The sequence below is a fragment of the Mirounga angustirostris genome, unplaced genomic scaffold, assembly GCF_029215605.1.
Source record: "Mirounga angustirostris isolate CCGP_5_RB_7025 unplaced genomic scaffold, mMirAng1.0.hap1 SCAF_6, whole genome shotgun sequence".
In the NCBI taxonomy this organism is placed as follows: Eukaryota; Metazoa; Chordata; class Mammalia; order Carnivora; family Phocidae; genus Mirounga; species Mirounga angustirostris.
In genome coordinates this window covers 75,172,191-75,195,721 of record NW_026991714.1, presented here as the reverse complement: position 1 = coordinate 75,195,721, position 23,531 = coordinate 75,172,191, and the positions used below count along the sequence as shown (strand labels likewise).

At 39.0% G+C, this 23,531-nt stretch overlaps 1 protein-coding gene across 2 annotated transcripts in view; it reads left to right on the top strand.

Moving 5' to 3' along the window:
- The window catches only part of PRKG1 (protein kinase cGMP-dependent 1), a 1,261,682-nt gene that overhangs the window by 164,845 nt on the left and 1,073,306 nt on the right, over positions 1 to 23,531 (top strand). For both annotated transcript variants that reach the window (XM_064594539.1, XM_064594538.1), the window contains exon 2: positions 9,856 to 10,022. In XM_064594539.1, coding sequence (XP_064450609.1) covers positions 9,856 to 10,022 — 167 coding nt within the window. The remainder of the gene's footprint in view (positions 1 to 9,855; positions 10,023 to 23,531) is intronic.

Sequence of the window (23,531 nt, the reverse complement as noted above, 5' to 3'; positions counted from 1 at the left end):
CCGTGAATTCTATGTGCAGTAGTCCCCTAGCGCTGGAGTTCTGCCGTTCTCATTGATCGGTAAACTTGGTCTTGGCTGGCTGTTCTCGCTGATCTTCTGGGGAGGGGCCTGTTGCCGTGGTTTCCAAATGTCTCTGCCGGAGGCGGAATTGCCCCGCCCTTGCCCCCTCCCGGCTAAGTAATCTGCTCGGGTTTGCTCCCCGGGGCTTTTGTTCCCTGCGAGCTTTCCGTACAGCTTTGGAGGCGGAGAGTGAAAATGGCGGCCTCCCAATCTCCGCCCCGGAGGAGCCGAGAACTCGGGGCCCCGCTCCTCAGTGAGCCCCCAGAGAAAAGCCGTCAGTCACTCCCGTCTCCCCGGTCTCTGGCTGCACTCCGTGCTCGCCCGGCCTGTGACCGCGCATTTCTATCTCCAGCACTCGACACCGTGTGGAGTCTCCAAACCCAGCAGATCCCTGCGGTGCACTCCCGCGGGAGGAAGGTGAGTGTCCCCGCATCTGCCGCTTGTTGGGTCCCTGCTGGAGGAGCAGGGGCCCGACTGTGCCGCGGATCACGGTTTATGGCAACCCCGAGCTGAGAGCCCGCGCCTGGGCTCCGTCTCTGCAGCCGGCTTCCCTGCTCCGATACCTGGGAGCTCTGCCGCACTCAGGCACCCCCGGTCTTTCTGTGACCCCGAGGGTCCTGAGACCACACTGTCCCGGAGGGTTCAACCCCCGGTTAGCCACCAGAGTGACGTCCCTCGGCGGAGCAGACTTCTAAAGGTTCCGATTTTGTGCTCCGTGGTTCTATCACTTGCCAGAAGCGGCCGAGGGAGGCCCCTTCCCCTGTCGTCTATCCTCCCGAATATCGCCTCGGATTCACTTCTCCGCACGTCCTACCTTCCAGAAAGTGGTCGCTTTTCTGATGAGAGGGTTGTTGCTCTTCTTTTCTTCGATCTCCTGTTGGGTTTGTAGGTGTTCAGAATGGTTTGATCCCTATTCAGCTGAATTCCTGAGAGGAGATGAAATCCGGGTCTCCTACTCCTCCGCCATCTTGCTCCGCCCCCCTGGGTTTATCTTTATATCCTGACTCTCACGTGTCATGTACCAGTTGCGGGACACTGGACTGAACCTCACTTCCCCCACGGCAAACTCAGCAAGTGCTTGTGATATTTCTGTGAGCTAAGGCTCCTCGCTGAGGAACAATGATTAACCATGTGATGAATGGTAGCAGCGGTAGTATAACTACCGCTATGATCTCATGCTGTCATCATTGATTAATTTTCTACACTTCCGTTAAGAAGCTTGGAGACCACAGAGCTTTTACAACCAGGAGCAAGATTGTCTAGTTTTAAAATGTGCATTGTTCAAAAGAGAGTTTCTCAGTATATATGTCCTCTCCCTTCCAGCCAACTCAAAGCATCTAATGTATTAAAGACCTAATGCAAACTAAGGTGTTTGGAGATGAAGTGGAACCACGTGCATCAAAATAGAGCATCTGTTCCTGAAGACCTGCAGGTCGCTGTAAGGAGGCTAAATTTGGCTTGAATTTCCTGGAAGCATCAGAGGAGGAAATAATGAATGACCCAAGTTATAATTTCCAGCCAAGAGAAAATACACACTATTTTGGGGGTGGGCAGTTGATAGAGAAACATGTTATTTTCCTGCTGCTGAATTCAAACAAATGGAAGCTAATTTAAAATGTAAGACAATTTGTCCCAGAGGTTAAATCTGAGAAGTACCTGAACAACAGGAAATTTTTCTAAAATGATTTCTCTGATGACCAACTTTAAAATCAAGCCATCGGAGTCATTGAAATGGCACGTATAAACACACAGTGATGACTGGGTTTTCAAGAGCTAGACAGAACATCATGGCACCCGATCTATGACCTAGAGGCAGGGTTCCCCTGGGTGATGAGGAACTGCATGGGTGTTCATGGTGTGATCAGCTTGATCTTGTTGGAAACAACTACATCCTAACTGATCTCAATTGTTTGAGTGTTTTGAGAGAGAAACAATCGCTTCAAAATGTTGAATTGTGATTGGGCATGTAAATATATGTCAGATGTTCTCTTCTTAATCATTACTCTGTTTTGCTGTTTAGGGATCTAAACTTTAAAAATAGAGTGAATTCACAGTAGACCAGGCCACATAGTTCTTACAGTCTGTAATGTAATATGGACGGTCTTATTTATTCACATGGAAAGCACTTGATGGTACTTCTGTGAAACCGCACATTTCAACTTCCATGATATGAAAGAGAAGTTCAGAGGACGGGAGTTTGATCTGGGCTCTTTTGGAGACTGTTCTATTTTAAGTTAGGCTCACTAGTGTGAAGTAGCTGTAAAATGCATCTCTAGAGAGTTGAATGACTTGAATAGTTGAATGGAAGGCTTTCACATTGAGTTTTTGGAAGTTGGTGAACACGTACAAAGAACAATAATTTCCTTTTCCTTTAATTAGTGCGAGTCTGCTCCATCTGTTAACATTGAAGCAGTGATTTTTAAGAGCAACTGCATATTGTTCCTAGTTAGTTTGAATGAGCGCAGAGTATTAGTTAACAAGGAGAAGGCTGATGTGATATTAGGGCACATAGATTTTATGGGTTAACCATCTTCTTCTTGCCCCAAGCATGATTTTTCCTTTAGAGTTAAAAATATCTCAATTTCATTTAGATACTCATCTATTTTAGAACCATAGGGTAAATGTTAGAAGGGAAAAGGCAACTGGAAATTATTTGCAATGCATGTAATAGACAAAAAGTTCGCAATGCATGTAATAGACAAAAGATTAATAGATAATTAATAGATAAAAGATTCATCAGAACTATGTTGCTATCATATATTTTGGCCCAGCGATTCCCGTGTTTTGTGTCAGGTGCTGATTTTTGGTCTGAATGCTGCAAACCGTTTTGATTTCTTCATGACCGTTTTTGCTACAAGATGGGGAGAGCCATAACAGAGTTGGCTGATGTGAAAACACAGTCTGAAACTTGTTGAAAGCTGATTTTCACTTTTGAGGAAATCTCTCAATTGGTCAGTAGCTTTGCAGGATTAAATGTTATCTTTCAGAAATGGGGGCTGATTGATATTTCTTTGCTCTCAGCCAGCTTCTACCTATAGGTAGAGCTCATTCAGGAAAGCCATCAGACAAGAAATAGGACCCATTATTTGGACAGAATTGTAACCATTGGGGCAGCGAGAAGACAAATCCAAGAGTATCTCTTGCTTACAAGAGAAATTTGGTGACTCCCGAATATTTCACAGTGGGGTGGACGGAGTTACCCTGTTGCAGTGACTACCCACATTAGCGACTTTTAAGGGGCCTTGCGATGACTTTATCTGACTAAACCACCCATGGAGGTTTGGAATTCTGAGGTGCCACCTGCAGAGACTCTACTTGATGTCAGGGTGGCTTTGAAACTGCATTTAAAATACTGCTTCTCCTGACACATGAGCATAAAACTGACCACTGAGAGCTAATGAGATTGTGAGTCTTGTTTTTGCTCTTGTAGCCAAGAAGCTGATTGCAGAAGTTTTATACGACATTTTTTCAACTGCTTTGGCTGATTTTCACTCTTAGTAATCATTTAGTAGCTTTGGCTATTTTTTTAAGTGCCTGGAAGTCTTTGTCAAAGGGAGGGACCAGTTATTAATTCTCACGTTTCTGGGCACAGCCCGCTTGGTCATATTTGCTATTACCTGGTGTGTGTTTGGCATGGGAGAGAGGCTGTCAATGGAGAGAGAATTCTAGGCCTCTGAAGATAGCCTGAAATCAGAGAAGAAACCTCATTCTTTCCTAATATGCAAAAGTTGCCTGAGAGTCAGTGATTGGACGTGTTATTGGACAAACCAAGAAAATGTAGGATTTATGAGACAAGGGTTCTCCCTATTACCATGGATGCTTTAGCATCCATTAATCAATGAACTACATGGCAGAAAACCTCCATGAACTCAGTAATATTTTAAAGTACATTTGTGTTATTTATTTTTTATGTCTCATCTGTCAGCTGTCAACCACACCTCTTCTACTCCTTGGCTGCGTTCCTGAGGCTTTAGAAAACACTGAAGCTCTCTCCCAGCCTTCGAGGAACTCTGAGACCCTCCCCCTGCCCACCTGCAGTCTCTTTCCCCTGTCCCCTTGCTTCTTGTTCACTCTGTCCTTTAGCCACAGAGGTCTCCTTTTGAGTCTCTGGACAGATCAAGCTCATTCCAACCTCTGCCCCTTTGTATGTGTTTTTTCTTCGACTTAGAATGCTCTTCTCCACAATCTTTGCATGGTTGGATCCTATTGTCATGTAGTCCTTAGTTCAGAGATGCCTTCATGACCCACAACCCCCAGCCTGAAACAACCTTCCCCACTCTTTGAAATAAGGCTGGTGCTGCATATCTATTGCTAGCCTACTCTGTAGTAACCGCAATGTACAATATCCTTTGGTTAATGTTGAGAAAACTGAGGCTCCATTTACTGATAGTGAAAATTGCTGGCTTCCTTGTTAGAGAGGTGGGTGTACGTTTCCCTACACTTCCCTAGAATTGCCCATTTTTACCTAAGATTGTGTAGAAAGACAGTTTCTATCAAATATTCTTTGTGCCTATTCAGGAACTTTCTCTGCAATAAGTAAATGGGGATGTGGACTTTCCAGTTCTTTTTCTAAAACTTGAACATTGGGAAGACCCATGGCTGGAAATCCTGGCATTAAATTAGCTGGGGATATTGTACCACCTAATGACATTTTTAAAGAAGGAAAAGATAGTCATGTTGGTTTCAGCACTTATAAATTAAGGCACATTAAATTCTTAGAGTGTTAGAAAAATAATCTATCTCCAGTGATGTCCTGGAGCCAACTCTTACTGGCTCATATAGGAACTGCTTGTTAAATTTTCAGGAATTTTGCAAGCAGGTTGACTTTACATTAGTAGCTTGAAATTGGCTATGGTGGGAGTATTTATACCATAAAAATTGGCAAATGCTACAAACCAGGGTTTGTTTTTTTTTTTTTCCTTCTGGAGAGCCAGTTTACCAGCACAATATTGTATATGGCCAATATTTCAGAGGCTGACAACTTGATGATGACAAATCAACAGGGCTAGCTCAAAATAACTAAGTTCTTTTTATTGTATTTGTATTTTGAAAGCCACACATTTGGAGCATGGAAGAAAAAAATTTTAAGAGATTGTTTATACACAGAAGCAGACAGGAAGGATCAAAAATCAAGATCTTTGTATTTGCTTCTTACAGCCCCCAGGTTGGGCTGCCGCATTCATGCAGCATGTTGTTAAAATATGTGCTCTGAGAGGAGATAGCCGCCTTCTGGAACTTGTGATAGCAGCTCTCCCCAGCTCCCACACCGATGATAACACAGCTCACAGGTCTCACGTGCACCATCATATTTTAGTTACAGTGAGTGTCTTCAACTGTTTCTTCAGGGGAAGAAAAAGACTCACAGGATTGTGAGGTGGAGGCTCTGATTGATTATAGTCTATAAGGTTGGAGCAGGTGGAGACTAATGAGAGCTGACCTAACATTTCAAGCTCTCCGCGAGAAAGGACTTAAGGGAAAATTGCATGAAGAGGCAGGGCATTAAGTATTTCTCACCGCCCAGAACATCTTCGAGTTACACCACACAGGGGCACGAGATGGGATGATTTGTGATGTTTCAGAGGTAAACGTGTTATTGGACAAGACTTGTGTGAAGGGATAAATGATAAGACGTAGGTTGTGTATTTCTCAGTTTGTTTTAAAGTGACTACAAATGCATAGATGAACACCTCCAATGTGTTTCTTCAGAGACTTAAGATTGAATGTCCTCCATTTAAAAAGACATGTGAGATGCAAGAGCCTCTTGAAGTTCCCCTTCCCCACTGACTTTGTGGTAAGCATTTGGAAAATCTGGATGATTCTAAGAGATTGTGTTAGACCGCATTGTTTTTCACCTTTTCTGATGTCTTCGTGAAACAAGTTAATAGTACTACTTATGAGAAAAGAGAAAGCAGCTTTCTTCAGTCATCCTTGGACTGAGCGAATTATTTTTTTTTTGCAAGAGGGCTTTACTTCTAAGCTGGTGGCATTTCTAGGGCTTAGATTTTTAATGGAGCACTATTAATATTTCCCAAGGGATAAGATACCATCTGTAGCTAAACAACTTGGGATTCTGGCATTGATAGCATCCAGGCTTTATTATATTAGAAAATATGAACCTGGGATGCCTGGGTGGCTCAGTCGTTAGGCGTCTGCCTTCGGCTTAGGTCATGATCCCAGGGTCCTGGGATCGAGCCCCGCATCGGGCTCCCTGCTCGGCGGGGAGTCTGCTTCTCCTTTCCCACTGCTGCTTCCCCTGCTTGTGTTCTCTCTCTCTTTCTCTGACAAATACATAAAATCTTTAAAAAAAAAAATGAACCTATGATGACCTCGCTCTTCAATGCAAAGAAAACAAAGGAATTTTTAGTCAAGAGGATATTTATACTCTTTTGATTAAAATTAAGTTCCTGAAGATCAAGGAAGTCCTGATGTTTGGAAACATGATCCTAGAACAATAGATCTCAGGAGTGACTTTGAAGGTGCTACTGCCATTCTTGAGGTCAGAGATGGTGAAGAGAATTAAGAAAGGAAATTTCATGAAAATCATACATGGGAACAGAGTTCTGCATCTTGTGTTGAAGACTCAAGAGAAACAGCTCTTTACCTCAGGAGAAATAGAGTTTTGGCAAGCTGAAATTAAACAAACAAACAGCTAAGCAGCCCTGCCAGACTAAAGTAAAAGTCTCACTTTTAAAATAGTCTATTCTGAAGTCCCTAGTGACTGGCTGTCTCTTTATTAGGTGAAAATTCCTACCATTAGTATTTAAACACAGACCGTATGAACAAGAATCTATTGTAAAGAATAATATTGAATATGCCAATAATAGCTAATCTGTATTAAATATGTCATTATTTAAATGAGAATTAAATGAGATTATTTTTTATTTCTCCTCATAGCAGTTGCTTTTTATAAACTACCTTTAAGATGAAAGATTTTTCAATATAAAAGAGCATGCCCATTCTAGAAAATTTTATCAACTGAGAAAAGTAGAAAGAAAAAAATATATAGTTCTATTTATTTATTTATTTTAAGAGAGAGAGAGTGAGTGGGCGCAAGTGGGGGGAGGGGGAGAGGGAGAAAGAGAATCTCAAGCAGACCCCATGCTGAGCACAGAGCCCAATGCGGGGCTCAATCTCACAACCCATGAGATCACAACCTGAGCTGAAACCATGAGTCAGACACTTAACTGACGGAGCCCTATAATTCTGTCACCAGAGGCAACTGATGCCAACATTTTATTTCCTTCTAAAATTGTTTCAGGTCATGATTGCATACTCTCTTACTACCCATTTTGTTACTGCTACTGCAGTTAATACTATTACCACCTTCTTCACCCGCCATTTTACTGAGAGTCACATTCTGTTTGCACCAGTCTTCACATGTAATTCCATCGAGCTGGTAATTTGTTTCTAGTTTTACTGAGAAATCATTGACACGTGTCGTTCTATGAGGTTAAGGCAGACAGCATGGTGGTCCAGTTTACATTTATTGTGAAATGACGACTGTAGTATGTTTTAGTTAACAACCATCATCTCCTATAGATACAATAAAGAGAGAAAACTTTTCCCCAACAATTCTCTCTCTGTATCCCAGAGCACTGTTACCTGCGGTCATCATGCTCTGCGTCACAATCCTGTACTTACTTACCTTCTAACTGCGAGTCTGTGCATTTTGACAGCCTTCCTCCAATTCCTTCTTTTCTGATTCCCCACCTCTGGTGACCACAAATCTCATCTCTGCTCTGTGAGTTTGGTGTGTGTGTGTCTTTGTAAAATTAGATTCCACATATAAGTGAGATCATACACTATTTGTTTTTCTCTCTCTGACTTATTTCACTCAGCATAATGGCTTCAAAGTGCATCCAGGTTGTCATCAATGGTAGGATTTCCTCTTTTAGGGTGGAATTATATTCCGTTGTGTGTGTGTGTCGCGAGTGCCCATGCATACCACGTGTCCATCCATCAGTGGACACTTAGGTTGTTTCCCTGTCTCGGCTATTGTAAATAATGCTGCTGTGAACATGGGGATGCAGCTATCTTTTCAAGTCAGTGTTTTTGTTTCTTTTGGTTATATTCCCAGATGTGGAATTTCTGGATCATATGGTAGATCTATTTTTAATTTTTTGAGAAACCTGTCTACTGCTTTCCACAGTGGCTGCACCAATTTCCATTTCCACCAACAGTGCACGAGGTTTCCCTCTTGTCCACATCTTCACTAACACTTGTTACCTCTTGTCTTTTTGATGATGGCCATCCTAGCAGACGTGACGTGATACCTCCTGGTTTTCTCTTATTCTAAATTTTCTTATTATCTAAATTTCTCTTTCATCTCTACATTCTCTTATAAAATATTCTCTTCCTCTAAAAACAATTCTGTATTCTGCTTTTTCACTTAAAAATAGTATAAGAATTTCCCCCATGCTGTTAATAGTCTTCATAAACAATTTTAATTGCATCGTAACAGTCCATTCTAAGTATAGTTTCATAATGGTAAATTTTCACTTGTTTTAATTTTTTATATATAACTTTTTATTATTAAATACCAAAACCATCACAAAACATGACATGTGATGGCGATAGTCCAGTTGGACTGAGGCCTAGAAGAAAAGGCACCCGGAAATGGGGAGGGCTAACGCTTTAGTCAGAATTCACTACTCAGGTCATTTCTTTGAGAACCACTTGTGAAGTAAATGGTGGACAAGGACCAGCTCACAGTCAGATACTTGTCAAATTAACACTCTTAATATAAAATTCCAAACGTGCTGCTTCCACTCTGTGTTGTTAAGGTCTTGCTTTCATCTTATCTCCAACAGCTCTCTGATTGTGTTCCTCCTGACAAGACGTTTCTTGGTTTCTCTTTAATTTTTGTATCCTTAGGAAGTCATTTGGAACTTCTTCTCCCCGAGAATCAAATTATCACCATCTTTAAGCTCTGCAAAATTTTGCTGTTAACCACTGAATCCCAATTATAGAATTTGTAAATATCTTTCCCACTGACTGCCTGTTTCATCCATGTCTAAATCCTGTCATGTTGAAAAACATCCTGTTCAATGGTTTTATCTGCCCGGTTACCTCATTTTAAGTCACTTGCAGAAATAGATTTTCTCAAAAATGTGTAAGGTATGGATAAAGAACTATCACATTTCTACCAGTTCTTTCAAACCGCTAATTAGGAATCCAATTCTTATAATTTTTTTTTTAACCAAAATATTATTCTTGAACCCCCATACTCTAGCATTAGAGTAGACCCTTGGCATAGAGTAGAGAAAAAACTAATGACCACCCTCACGGAGCATAAGGTCTAGTGGAAGAGGGCCAGAAAAAATAAGTAAACAAATTGTTTTTTACCATGCTGGTGTATAGTACAATACATCCTGATGTTCTTTTATTATATGTAGAGATAGCGGTAATAGTGTTTGTTCCATAAAATTCTCTTGTATCTTTTTCACATTTATTCTTAAACTAAATTGCAAACATCAATTTAAAGTGCTTGCCCATTGGTTTTCTCACAGTCTTTGTGATTAAAACACATTCTCAAACAAAATGGTATGATATGCTTTTACTTGTTTTTGGTTGGTCACACGTGCATTCAGTGATACTTTGTTTAAAAGGAGAATTTCTCAGTGCCTTTCCGATGGCCGCGGAATTACTTTGTTCTCAGGTCTTTCAGAAAATGATTGGATGCCTAACAAGAAAATGCACTGTAGTGTGCCAGAACACCGTACGGTGCTGCTAAACTTCTCAGACTATGAAAACGCTTGCCTGCTGTGCCAATAAATCTTCCCTCTCTTTCCCTAGGTCCAAGGATCTCATAAAGGAAGCTATCCTTGACAATGACTTTATGAAGAACCTGGAGCTGTCGCAGATCCAGGAGATTGTGGATTGTATGTACCCAGTGGAGTACGGCAAAGACAGTTGCATCATCAAAGAAGGAGATGTGGGATCCCTGGTGTATGTCATGGAAGGTATGGTTTGTAACTCTAATCCTCTGGCATTCAAATATTCCGTTTTCATCTTATCAGCCTGCACACGGATGGTAATGTATAACATGGGACAGTTCCATTTTTCTCTACTTTTGTTGTTGAGAGGCAGTTTGGAAAGAGGTGGAACACGACTCAGATACAGTGGTTGACTAGTTGTACGAAGGGTTTGTGTTTAGAATATTAAGCTGAGAATCTAGTATTGTTTTAGACATGGAGAAAGGCTGATAGGGTGAAAGAAAGAGATACTGTTTATTACACTATGTAAGTCTGCACACCATTGGGTTGTTGAGCAAGTTCACGGAGCTTCCAGAGGAGCTGGAAAGTATTTTTGGCCAGATGATCAGAATGTCAACTCTGCCTTTAATTTTCAGTGTATGGCTAGGTTTCTTGCTATCATGCTTCTATAAAAAGAATGTTTTCAATGCTTTATATGTGTGTGAAAGAGGAAATCAGACTGGTCGGATGGCCTATGAGCTACCTAATTAGTAAGAGTGATGGATTGTTTCATAAATCTTGCCCCAATTAAGATAGAAAGTGCTTATAGGCAGGCACCATACAAATATATTTTATGCCTAGATAAATTTTCATATTGTCTATTTCTAACTTGGAATTTATAATGCCGTGTTTTCCTTCTGGGAGAAAACACAAGCCTGAAGTAATGGCTGGATCAGCTGAGGAAAAAGTGAGTTCCGAAGTGCCTAGAAGATCAGAGAGTTGCCACGCAAACATCACAATCAGTTTCTAGGTGGTGGTTAGTGTCTTACCCCAAGCATTCATGGCAGTGTCCTAGAATTGTCAAGTTGATAGGTCATTAAGAGAAGGGGTGTATTTGGGCAAGTGACTTAACTTCTTTGAATTTTACCTAATTTGTAAACAAAAGGTCCTACCAATTGTCACTCCTTTCTGGCAGTAGATCTCAACTGGTGATGATCTGTGCCTCTGTGGGACATTTGGCAATACCTGGAGACATTTTTGGTTGTCACAGTGGGAGTGGGGATAGATGGGGGGTGGCTACAGGCATCTCATGGTTAAAAACCAGGAATGCTGCTGTGCTGGGCTGTTGCCCACAGCAAAGAATTATCTGCCCAAACTGTCCTTAGTGTTGATGTTGAAAAATCCTGCTTTCTACCGTCTTTATAAGATTGTTCTGAAGTTAATATGAAATTCTTGGAATAAATGTTATTGTAAAGTGTAAAACATTATAAAATAACAGTATGCATTACTCTTTCTATCACATACGTGACAGCATATAAGAAATGTGCTGCCTGCCTATGTTATTCACCTTTAAATTTTTCTTTGTCATCTTTTTTGACATATATTAGGCATTCAACTTTTAAGTCATAATTTTGATCTTTTTTTTTTTCTCCATAAGTTTTCAGCTTTTGGATCAATATTATGAAGTTTTTCCCCAGGCCAAAAGGAAATAAATGTTCAGCTAGGCTTTTTTCCGAATAAAAGCGAGACATTATAAACAAAAACACGAACAGTATTCACTTGGCAGACAATTGCAGGGGAAGGAGATGAAATTATAGGGCAAGAGTATATGTGGGTAGTAAGCAGAAAAGATGAGAAAAATGCAAGAAATATACAGAGGCCAAGTATAAACTATAAATACAGAGAGAGATATTAAGAAGTGCTGACAATTAAAAAAACAAGTTTAAAGCATTTCTTAGATTATAGTTTATCAGTGGTTTCATGGTTGATTTTTTAGATAATTTATTGTCAGTCATGTTTGTAAGAACATCCCTGTTGCATAAAGGAAGATACACCTCACTTCCCCATTTGCAGATGCTAATTATTGAAAATCCATTCAAGAACTGGATATTCAAGATCCAGGACCTGTATGTTGTTTTCCTTTATCTTGAATATCTCTTACGAAAATAGATTTCCACACAACCTTGCAAACTTTTTATAAAGAAAATCTCTTTATCCATACTATTCTGGTTTCTAAGACTAACTGCTAGTTTACTAGCTATGTTAGAAGAAGCTTAGAAATCATAGTGTATATTTACTAAGTGCTTACAACAAGGTCCAACATATTGAGCATGCTTTGTATAAACACTTTCCATGTATAAAATTTATTTAATGTTCAAAACAATCCTATGAGGTAAGGGATAATGTTTATTATTCTTCTTTATAGATGAGGAGACAGAGGCCCAATAAGGTTAAGTAACTTGCCTGTGTCTCCCAACTAATTTATAGTAGAATTAGGACTGAACCCAAGTTATCTGGATATAGAGTTCCAGCCCTTACCTATGGGGCTATGTGTTAGTCAGGGTTCTCCAGAGAAACAGAGCTGATAGATAGATAGATAGATAGGTATCGATGGATAGATATTTATTTTAAGGAATTGGCTCATGTGATTGTGGACACAGGCAAATCCAAAAGCTGCATGGTAAAGGCAACAGGCTAGACATCTAGGGAAGAGTTGATGATGCTATGGTTCAAATCTGAAAGTTGACTGCTGGCAGAATTCCTTCTTCTTCTGGAGAGGTCTGACTTTTTTCTATTAAGCCTTCAACTGATTGGATGAGGCCCACCAGTATTATGAAAGTAATCTGCTGCTCAGAGTGTACTGATTTATATGTTAATTTCATCTAAAGAATACATTCACAGAAGCATGTAGGATAGTGTTCAACCAATAATATCTGGATATCGCGGCCTAGCAAGTTGACACATAAAATTAACCATCCCAGGTCCTCCTCTTGTCAACTCAGCACCTGTGTGCATCTCCTTAAACAATGCTTAATCTCCAAATAAAGACAGCAGCAAGGTTGCAGCTCTGCCTACTATGACATGATGATTCTGAGTACAACTGAAAATCCACTAACAATTTCCCCAAAAAAGGGTACAGAGTTCTTGGGCAATATTTACTCTTCTCCGTAATATCCCATAATTTAAACTCTGTGTTATAAAGCTAATACTTAAATACTGTGATGTAAAGTCGATATATTTTATGTTACATGTTAAGGGGGTATGAGAGAAGAAAACCAAGAATTTGGTGCGCATACATACACACAAACATATTTATAACAAAATAAGGAAGAAATACCCATGACGGGCTTCCCGAGGTAAAGGTAAATATTACTAAATTTTCCTCTATTGCTTCAAGCTAATTTTGAAAAATTTTATTTATCTTCCTTTTCCTGCTGGATTGACTAAACAGCAAGTCATCTTAATTATCTTTTTTGAAACAGGGTTTTAAATAGTGTATCAATATTCAGAGTCACAGATTTTGCAGTGATGCTGTTGATTGCCTTCAGTTAAACTCACTAAAATGACTATAATCTTATAAATGATGCCTATCTGTCTCCAAGCTGTAATTCTAACCAGTTCAGTGTAACTTGGGCTGATCTTGTGCTAATATCCTTGTGTCAAAATAATTTCAAATTAAAAAAAACCCCATCATTTAAGTTTTTATGTTTTAATTAAAGAAATGTTTCATTGTTTAGCTTTTTATCAACATATTTAATCTTCTCAAAATTTAGATAGCATGTTCTTGATAGAGATGGATTCTTTTTCATCTGCAAACATTAATATATATATTTTTAATTTTATTCTAATGTTAATCCCCATACATTACATCATTAGTTTTAGATGAAGTGTTCCATGATTCATTGTTTGTGCACAACACCCAGTGCTCCATGCAGAATGTGCCCTCCTCAATACCCACCACCAGGCTAGCCCATCCTCCCCCCCCCTCCCCTCTAGAACCCTCAGTTTGTTTTTCAGAGTCTATCGTCTCTCATGGTTCGTCTACCCCTCCGATTTCCCCCGCTTCATTCTTCCCCTCCCGCTACCTTCTTCTTCTTCTTTTTTTTTTTCTTAACATATATTGCATTATTTGTTTCAGAGGTACAGATCTGAGATTCAACAGTCTTGCACAATTCACAGCGCTTACCAGAGCACACACCCTCCCCAATGTCCATCACCCAGTCATGCAAACATTAATATTTATAAAGAGCATTCCATAGCAACAATGGATGAGTAGGCTATGGAGGATCATTCACAAACTTGCTTTTATCCTGACATTCAGAAAAACACCCAGGGAGTTTACGTGGAAAATCAGTCCAATTTTCTCTGTCTCTCTTTATCTAAATGAAGTTTCTTCGTATAATGCTGTTTAACATGTGCCTTAAGTGGTTTTCATTTTAGCTGGGCAGTGTCCCAAGTAGGATTGCACACCTAAATGCCAGAATTTCTCATCGTTTTAGCAAAAGAGGAGAGTCATACGGTAAGGACTTCACTAATTAGGATGACTGGGGGAAAATCATCTGGGGGTAGCATAAATATATTATCATATATTTTCAAGCAAAATGAGTTGTGTGACTTTCAGATACTTAAAGTTGCTGGCTAGGAGAAGTTTCAATGTTAAGTTTGAGTCAGAATCCTTTGGTATTAGTTTTTTTAAGGCAGTACTGTAAGTAGGTTAAGTTGCTAAGGTTCCATTTACATTTTAATTATGTTTTCAAATATATCAATGACTCTTACAAAATACTTGAATATAGGTTATTTTCCTAAACAGACATTGGCCTGGATTATGATGTAAAATTTGTTACTATCCTTATACTCTTGCCCTCCCTTTTGTTATCATAGAGATACATTTTAGTCTATTGTGTTTCAAAATAAAACATGTTCTGATTTAGTACGTTTCAATGGTGATGTGAGTAAAACATCTCTGTGAATCTAATCAAATATTTTCGTATTGAAAAATGTCAAATTTGTATCCGTCAAAGTGGTTGATTTGCACATTTCCTGTGATGTTTCATTGTGGAAGCAGATAGCTTACATTTTATATCCTAAAAAAAAAGAAATCACAAGTCGTCTATCGAGTGTTCTGTGAGCATTGGCTATTTTAACTTAAACTTTTTAATGAAATCATCAATTTTTTTATGAGTTGCTTGTTAATGATAATAGCTTTTATTAAGTACTTATAAATGCCAGGGACTGTTTAATCCTTTTATGGGTATTAAATTTTAATCTTCATAGCCACCTTAAGGAGTAGGTATTCTATTATCTGCATGTTAGTAGCTGGAGAACCTGATGCAAGGACAAGGTGAATAACTTGGCCAAGATCATCCTACCAGTTCGTTGAGGTGCGAACTGCACCATCTGCCCCCGAGTTCCCATACATTATGATGGGGCAACATTAACTTTCGAAGTGCACATTAGAGGACCTGGTGGTATATATTTGTTATGTATTATTATCCCAGTTTTAGGAGCCCATTAAAGATGTACAGCGTGAAACCATAGAATAAAAAGAAATGGTTTATTTTTAAGGAAAATATAGAACTTGAATGGCAATAGGGCAAAGCGAGAATAACCCAGATGTTCCCATAAATTCCTCTTAGGTCTCTCTGCATCCTTTGAACACTGAACTGCTTGTTGACCTCTCCATAGATCTTTGACCATTCATTCCTCTCCTCTTACCCGTAACTTCTTCCTAATCCAATGTGCAGCTTTAGATTTGGCTTAATCTTGGCCCGCCTCTCTGTCCTGACAGGACTCAACTCTGCTGTGTATCTGAAAGGATCTGTTTTTTCTGTCTGTAATGAATGGCACTGATTTTGTTTTTCTCACAGCCCCCTTTTAAGAAGCTCATCACACATGCTCTTTTTTTTTTTTTTCTGGATGTACCACAGTTTGTTTATTTTTTTAAATTTTTTAATTGTTATGTTAATCCCCATACATTACATCATTAGTTTTAGATGTAGTGTTCCATGATTCATTGTTTGTGCATAACACCCAGTGCTCCATGCAGAACGTGCCCTCCTCAATACCCATCACCAGGCTAACCCAACCTCCCACCCCCCTCCCCTCTAGAACCCTTAGTTTGTTTTTCAGAGTCCATCATCTCTCATGGTTTCACACACGCTTTTTTTTTTTCTCTTTAAAGATTTTATTTATTTATTTGAGAGAGAGAGACTGAGAGAGAGAGAGCATGAGAGGGGGGAGGGTCAGGAGGGTCAGAGGGAGAAGCAGACTCCCTGTCGAGCAGGGACCCCGATGCGGGACTCGATCCCGGGACTCCAGGATCATGACCTGAGCCGAAGGCAGTCGCCCAACCAACTGAGCCACCCAGGCGCCCCTCACACACGCTCTTTTAATATGGCCTTTGTACACAGATGCTAAGTGATATTTGACCATTCCCATCAACACTCAGGGACAAGCCTCGCATTTCTGTTGTTACTGCCCTGAGATGGCACTTTTTCCTTCTGTAGACAAAGTCACTGGGTTGTCTGCTTCCTTCCCCACTCAGTGGGTTGATACCAAGTCTACCCTTTAGGCTGATGTCCAACACTGTTGATTCTTCAGTGTGGGTGTGAATCACCATGCCAGCCACCATTCCAAAGTAAGCTTACACAATGTGATCCTTCAAGCTCTGTTCCTTTCTCCCCCTGAAACATTTTTACTGTCTTTATATAATTAAATGATGTACAAAAGCTGACATTCAAAGAGGGATTTTATATAAAATTGAACATTAATGATGAGCCTGGCCATGTCATTTGGCATTCAAAACACTACCTGAGAGTATGAGGAAATTGAATGCATTTTCATCTGAATGAGCTCTCCCAGCAATTTTAACATGAGGAACAGACCATTTCATTCTCCAAAATCAGCTGTTGCCTTTTGGCCTTGTGAGTTTTTCATGTTAATCTGAAAGTTATCTTTAGAACAGTTGAAATACCAATGCTCTTGAGGTTACTTTGCAGTTCTTTCATTGGACCAAGCTTATAATATTAATGTGAAAGAGGAAACCTATGTACTGCTTACAGAAAACCAAAACAGACATATGTTTATAAGAAGTGATCATAAGCCAAGTGGATCTGGAGGTATGAAATGCAACTATTAAACTGTATTTCTGTTATGGAGTCAATGGTGAAGACAAGGGTCTGAGATATTTAGATGGTGTGGGTTATCATGTTTATTTTGGGGTGCCAAGCTTCAAAAGAGCCTTTGATAGACTTGACCAAGTCCGGGAAGTATAATTACATATATATTTAAATGACATTGTTTCATGAGTAGATGGAAAGTTTAGGAAGAAAGGGTACTTTTTTAGATACTGAAAATGCTGTCACTTGAAATGGGAATTATTCTCTATTAATCTGCATGACCAAAGTAGAAATGCAAGTTAGAGGGAAGACTTTGGCATCAACCTGCTGCTGAATGATATGCTCCAGGAGGGAAGTGAGCAGCCTGATGTGGTGGCAAGAACCCCATCTCAGGAGGCATTCCAGCAATGACTACAGAGCATCTGCTTGGAGAGAGTTTGTGGGGGTGAAGAAGGGATTCCCTGTGGCTGACTCATAACGCATCTCCTGTCCCTTCCCTAAACTCTGACATTCTCAATCTGTGAGTCTGTGAAGGAGTATCCTACAAGCTAGTTTATGAGAACCCAGCCCTCCAAAGTCTTCCTCTCAAAAACTCACCTGAGCATGCGATGTTAAATGTTTTTGTACTATAATATATAAATCTAATAATACTGCACATATTTTTCTATTACTTAATTTTTTGGCTCAATTTTATATGGTGCTGTATAACCCAATTTATCCTTTCTGCTGATGATTATATTTAGACTATTTCCAGTTATTTTGCTCTAGAATACTAATAAGCCTGAGCAGCTTTTCCTATGTTCATGGGCCCTCTGTGTTTTTGTGAAGTATCTGTTGTAGTCTTCTGCCCATTTTTTCTGTTGATTGGTTGACTTTACATATTTCAGATTTTAATCCCTGTCATTTACATGTATTGCAAATGTCTTTCTCAATCTGTCCTTTTACTTTTTACTCATTTGTGGTATCATCTGATGAACAGGAGTTACTAATTTTAGTGTAGTGAAATAACATCAGTCTTCTTCTTGGTTTGTGCTTTTTGTATCTTTGTAAGAAATTCTAGAGGGTGGTGTTTTCCGTGCCCATGTTTATGTTGTGAATGCGTGTGTCAGTGAAGGCAGGTGCTTGAGTTAGGTGTATGAGGAATTATCTATCAAGGAGTATATCTGCATTTGTGATCTAAATGAGAGTTGTCCTTTTCAACGCAGGAAACTGGAAAGGCAATGCATTTTCATTTTTATGTTCATATTTTTCCCCAGTGTATTTTAAGAATTCTTTATAAATTGTCCTTAGAGGATAGTACACATGCTTTTGAATTTGCTTGGTGATAACAGTGTCTTTTTTCTGTGAGGGTGCGTTTTATATTTGGAAATAATAAAAAATCATTTAGTGATGGATTTGATGAATAGGGATAGAAGATTAAGCTGAGCAATACCTTTTTCCTTTGTTGCTAATACAGATAAAGATGTGTGTGTGTACCTACCATCATAAAGTAATGGCATTTGTTGTACAAGTCAAGAAAAATTAACAAGATGTTTTAAGGATACCACTTTTTGAAAAATTGACATATTTTGAAGGATAATGTTCTTACTACTCATTAGGCTGTTTACATATGTCTTTGTTTGATTTTTTAAAAAATAGCATAATCACATTGTGGTTCTACCATTGTAGCTCTCTCCAGTTTTTTTCCAAATTATTAGTGGTAGAATTGAATTTTTTACATTGAGGAGGGCAATAGTGTGGCTTTTCTTACTTTCGAAGACTCCCAAAAGCTAAAATCCTTGAAAATTACTGTCCTTGGTTCTTTTTTTTTTTTTTTTCCCCTTTTTTCTTTTTGGGACAGAAAAAGTTGGAGAGCCATCATTTTTTTTTTTTTTTTTCAAAAAGTCTCTCTGGAACTGGTAAAGGAAATCAGAGGTTATGTTAAAAAGGTACAAGTATATTTTTCTTACTATTACTTCATAACAGTTATAGGTTTTATTTCTATGCTGCTTCATTTTGCTAAAATATCCATTTCTCCATTCTGCGATTTTGAGAGAATGCCAAATTTGAAAGTTTAAAAATGCATTTCCCATGAACGTTAAAAATGAATACAGTGTAGCTGAAAAAAAAATGAAAAGAAACTATGGATTAGTACCATTTTGGCAATAGTGTGATAACACATTGATTTCCTACTAATGAGGTAAAGCTTACTTTGGGCCTCAGTACCTGGGACTGGTGGCCAGTTTGCATGCTAAACGTTCGACGGGCTTCTGAAATTGTTGTGGGCTCAATGTAAAATCACATAGATGTATTTCTTCGGAGACTTTTAACAAGATCTCGAATAATTTTGGGGTGGCGGGGCTGGATAGAGTAATGCTTTTAATATCCATTCCTCTAATGAAAAATCCCTGAACGGTAAGCAGTAGTTTGGCAGGCTCTCAAAGAGCTAGGCAGATAGGAGCTGCTTCCCAGCAGGAGATGCTGTGAGATGTGGCTGCCATGGCAACAGCCCACCCCACCCAGGGACCAAGGACATTGGAATTGGTCTCACAAGTCCTTATTGGAATTCTCCCATGACTCCGCATTTGAGAAACGCAGCCCTGTAATAGCCCATCCTTTATCTGAATTTAACTCCTGTCATTTTGGAAGGTTGAAGTCTGAGTCTGATCTTTATATTTAGGCCCTTCTGTAAACTCCTTTCTGATGAAAATGAAAATATTTTTGTGCTAAAGCTTCATAGTAGTGCACAGAGTATGAAATTATGATTGATGATTTAAGATGGTATTAAAATTAATTCCTGAAAATTCATGCTTTATGCATATTTAAAATTTCAAGAAATTATTATTGACTATATTAATGATTTACTTAATACCATTTTTTTTTGCCTTGTTTGCCCAACTTTACTAATGCTGATTGTTTTTTGGGTACAATGAAACTACTTGATAATTATTCATAAGAATATATGGAAGGACGTGCTTTTAAAACAAGACAGAATATTTACTTTCTATTTGTTGTGTGCTATCTTGTGTGACTTAACAAGAGCACTTAAGTTACTTTGATACTTTTCATTATCAAAGCCAGTTAAGTTACTCTGTTCTTTGATCAATAGCAAAACTATATTGGAAGAATCATCTGGTGAAGGGGCCCAAGTATTAGGAGAGATGGTTTTCCACTTCACTAATATGCAATGGTGTATTTACAGAGTAAAGCTAAAACTTTTCATACAATTATAATTAACGCCAATGTGTTTAAAATTTTCCTTCAAAAACTGATCAAGCTTTTTAAAAATATCACTCATTTCCCACTGGCAGAAAGAAGGGAGTGAGCATTCATTTCCATTAGAATTTAATTAATAGCCTATTGTGATAACTTTTACTGAAAGCCATTCACTGAATCGTCAAACTTTTTTTTCATTTATATGGTTAGAAAGATATAATTCAATGTTACATTTTATATTTGACTTGTGTTTACAGAGCATCATTTTATATTACTCTTTTGTTATGTTGTATTTCATACTGTTTTAGAATATTTAATACCTTCAGCAATATTCTTAATATAGTTTATGCTGTCCCCAATGTTCCACTTGATAGTACATGCCCTTAAATTAAAGTCATTTTTTAAAGATTTGTAATAATTTGCTCCACTATTTCCAGTGCAGACATTTTTATTGACTTAGCCTGTTGGAAATATTCATGCACAGATATTTATACTTTGTGCCTGTGTGTGTGTATATGAATTTACATGAAATTATTTCTTCCCAGAGTCCACATTATGTCTTAGGAGATGATGGGGTGGTTAATATAGTATAGAGGATGCTATTAATGGCTAAATTCAAATCTATAAGAAAAATAGAGGATTATGGGGTGCCTGGGTGGCTCAGTTGGTTAAGTGTCTGCCTTCGGCTCAGGTCATGATCTCAGGATCCTGGGATCGAGCCCCATATTGGGCTCCCTGCTCAGTGGGAAGCCTGCTTCTTCCTCTCCCACTCCCCTTGCTTGTGTTCCCTCTCTCGCTGTGTCCCTCTCTGTCAAATAAATAAATAAAATCTTAAAAAAAAGAAAAATAGAAGATTAACAATAATAATCATAAGTATTGATGATAAGGCTCTCGAGTAAATGAAAAATTAGTCTGCAAAGGAAAAATACTTAGTTTATGTGCTTTTAGAACAAATTTCATGCCATTTTCTTAAAAGAAAATTAAGATAACTTCTATGGAAAGTCTTGACATTTCATTTAATCCTATGCATTTAAGTTTTTATTTCTTACATCAGTTCTAGAGGTCAAAGCCACACGAAATAGGAAAAATGTTTCAGCAGATTTTTGTGTTGAGAATTAGGTTGCATATATACATAGCAGGTCTTGCTCAACTACCATGCTTTCCTCCCCCTCCATATGGCGTGTTTCTACAAAAGTAGAAAAGGTGTTAGAGATAAAGCAGTGTGTGGATTTGACTGAGTGTCATCCATGAATACATGAAATTCTTTGTAAATCCCTTGACAATTGAGAACAGCAAAGAAAGTATTTCATGAAGTTCTTTTGGCAGTACAGTTTCTTTATTATGGTTTGCTTATCGAGTCATTATTTATTCATCCTGGCTGTTCAGTTCCTACAAATGCTTTCTCGGGTCTGATTGTGTCTCAGTGGACACTGAGGGTAGAATAGTGAACAAGACATACACAGTCCTATATCTTCCAGACTTTACAGCCTGGTGACGGTCGTAGGGGAAGAGCACAGAGAACATTCACGAAAATAAGCACGATACTTGTGGATAGTTATCAAGGTTATGAGTAAATTGATAAAACAGGGTGATGTAAGAGAGGGTCATGAGGTAGGTTTGGCAATGATCAGGTGGGTCAGGGAGGGCTCTCCTGCGAGGGTATCATTGGAGCTGAGACCCGAATGACAAGAAGGAGCCAGACACATGAAACTGTGAATAGAGGTCCCAGATGAGGACAGCTGCAAGTAGAAATGTGCAAAGGTGGGGAAAGATTGGCGTGGTCCAGAGAGAGAAGGCAATGACATGAGTTGGCATTGGCAAGGTCACTTATAGGACACAGGAGGTGGTTTAATTTTACTCCAAGAGATTTAGAGAGCATTGGAGTTTCGGTTGAGATGGGACATGATGTGATTCAGGTTTTATGAGTAGAAAAATAGATTCCACTAGTAATCGAGGGTGGAAAACATGTCCTGTGGAGTGGTGGGGTACACAGGGATTCCGGTTGGGAGGTCGTATACAGCAGTGACCCAAGCGAAATGTAACGCTGGCTTAGGCTGGGATGACAGCATGGGAAACAAGGGACAGCTGATGCATTTTTGGCAGCTCGTAGATGTGATATGGGGGTGAAAGAAAGAGAAATGGGGAAGGACTTGTTGGTTTTTGAGTTAAGCAGTTGGGTGAACGGTGGTGCCATTTTCTGGGATGGGAAAAAGTGTGTGGAGTTCATAGCAAAGAAGCGAAATCGGGAGTTCTGTCCTGACGATGTCAAGTTCAGACGCTATTGGAGATGCCACGTGGGTGACACCTGTCTGACAGCCCCATTAAGAGGCCTCAGTGTAGAGGGGGACGTGTCCCATCAACGTAACAAGGCAGAGAGGGGAGACTGATGAAAAGAGTTCTCTTGTAGTTAGAGTAGCTAGCTGCTGTACATGGCCGTGGATCAAATGAGCGAATTTTGGTATTTTCACAGATTTCATACACAGAAATATTCATAAATATTTTAAAATTCTCTAATGAGAAATCTTTGTAGTAAACTGAAAATTCCTCCCAATGTAATCACACTAACATTTTTGAAGGAGCTGTCCTTGAAGTCTGGGCTGGGGAAACACGTAGGGGCTCCTTGAGGTCAAGCCTATCTTTATAATAACATGAGCATGTCCTTTGTCCTCTATCGCATTCTCTCACGAGCATGTGGTAGTTTTCTAGAAGCGACATGATGTGTGATGTAGCTGCAGGAAGGGTTCAGAAGCAGAGGATGAAGCTGTCTTCTATTGAGCCAGATATCAATATGATTTCCAGAAAGTATAAAGCAATGGCATGCTTGTTATTAAAATTTTTGTTTTTAAAATATAGTTAATTTTATAAAAAGTCTTTTTTACATGTAGTAAGTTTATTATTTTCAAGCGAATACCTGTGTTAAAGAATTTCCTGTTTTAAAGTCTAATGGAATAAACATCAATAGATCTAACCCAAAGAAGCAAAATCTTTTTGAAGTTTTCAGTAATTTTTGTTAGTGTTAAGTGATTCTGAAATATGACCTGAAGACAAATATGACCAACTGGATGCTTGTTTCAGAAAACACGCTGGATTAGTTTAAAGTTTAAAATATCAGATATTGAGGGGCGCCTGGGTGGCTCAATCCATTAAGCGTCTGCCTTCTGCTCAGGTCATGATCTCAGGGTCCTGGGATCAAGAACTGCGTTGGCTCCATGCTCAGAGGGGAGTCTGCTTCTCCCTCTCCCTCTGCCTCTCCCCCTGCTTGTGCTCTCTCTCTCTCTGTCAAATAAATTAATAAAATCTTTAAAAAAAAAAAAGCATCAGATATTGACTCCACAACCCCAAATAGCACATACATAGGATCATGTTACAAAACAAATGTCTTTTTTTTATTTTTTTGTTTATTGTAGTATAACTGACATATAACATAATATTAGTTTTAGGTGTACAACACAAGTATTTGTAC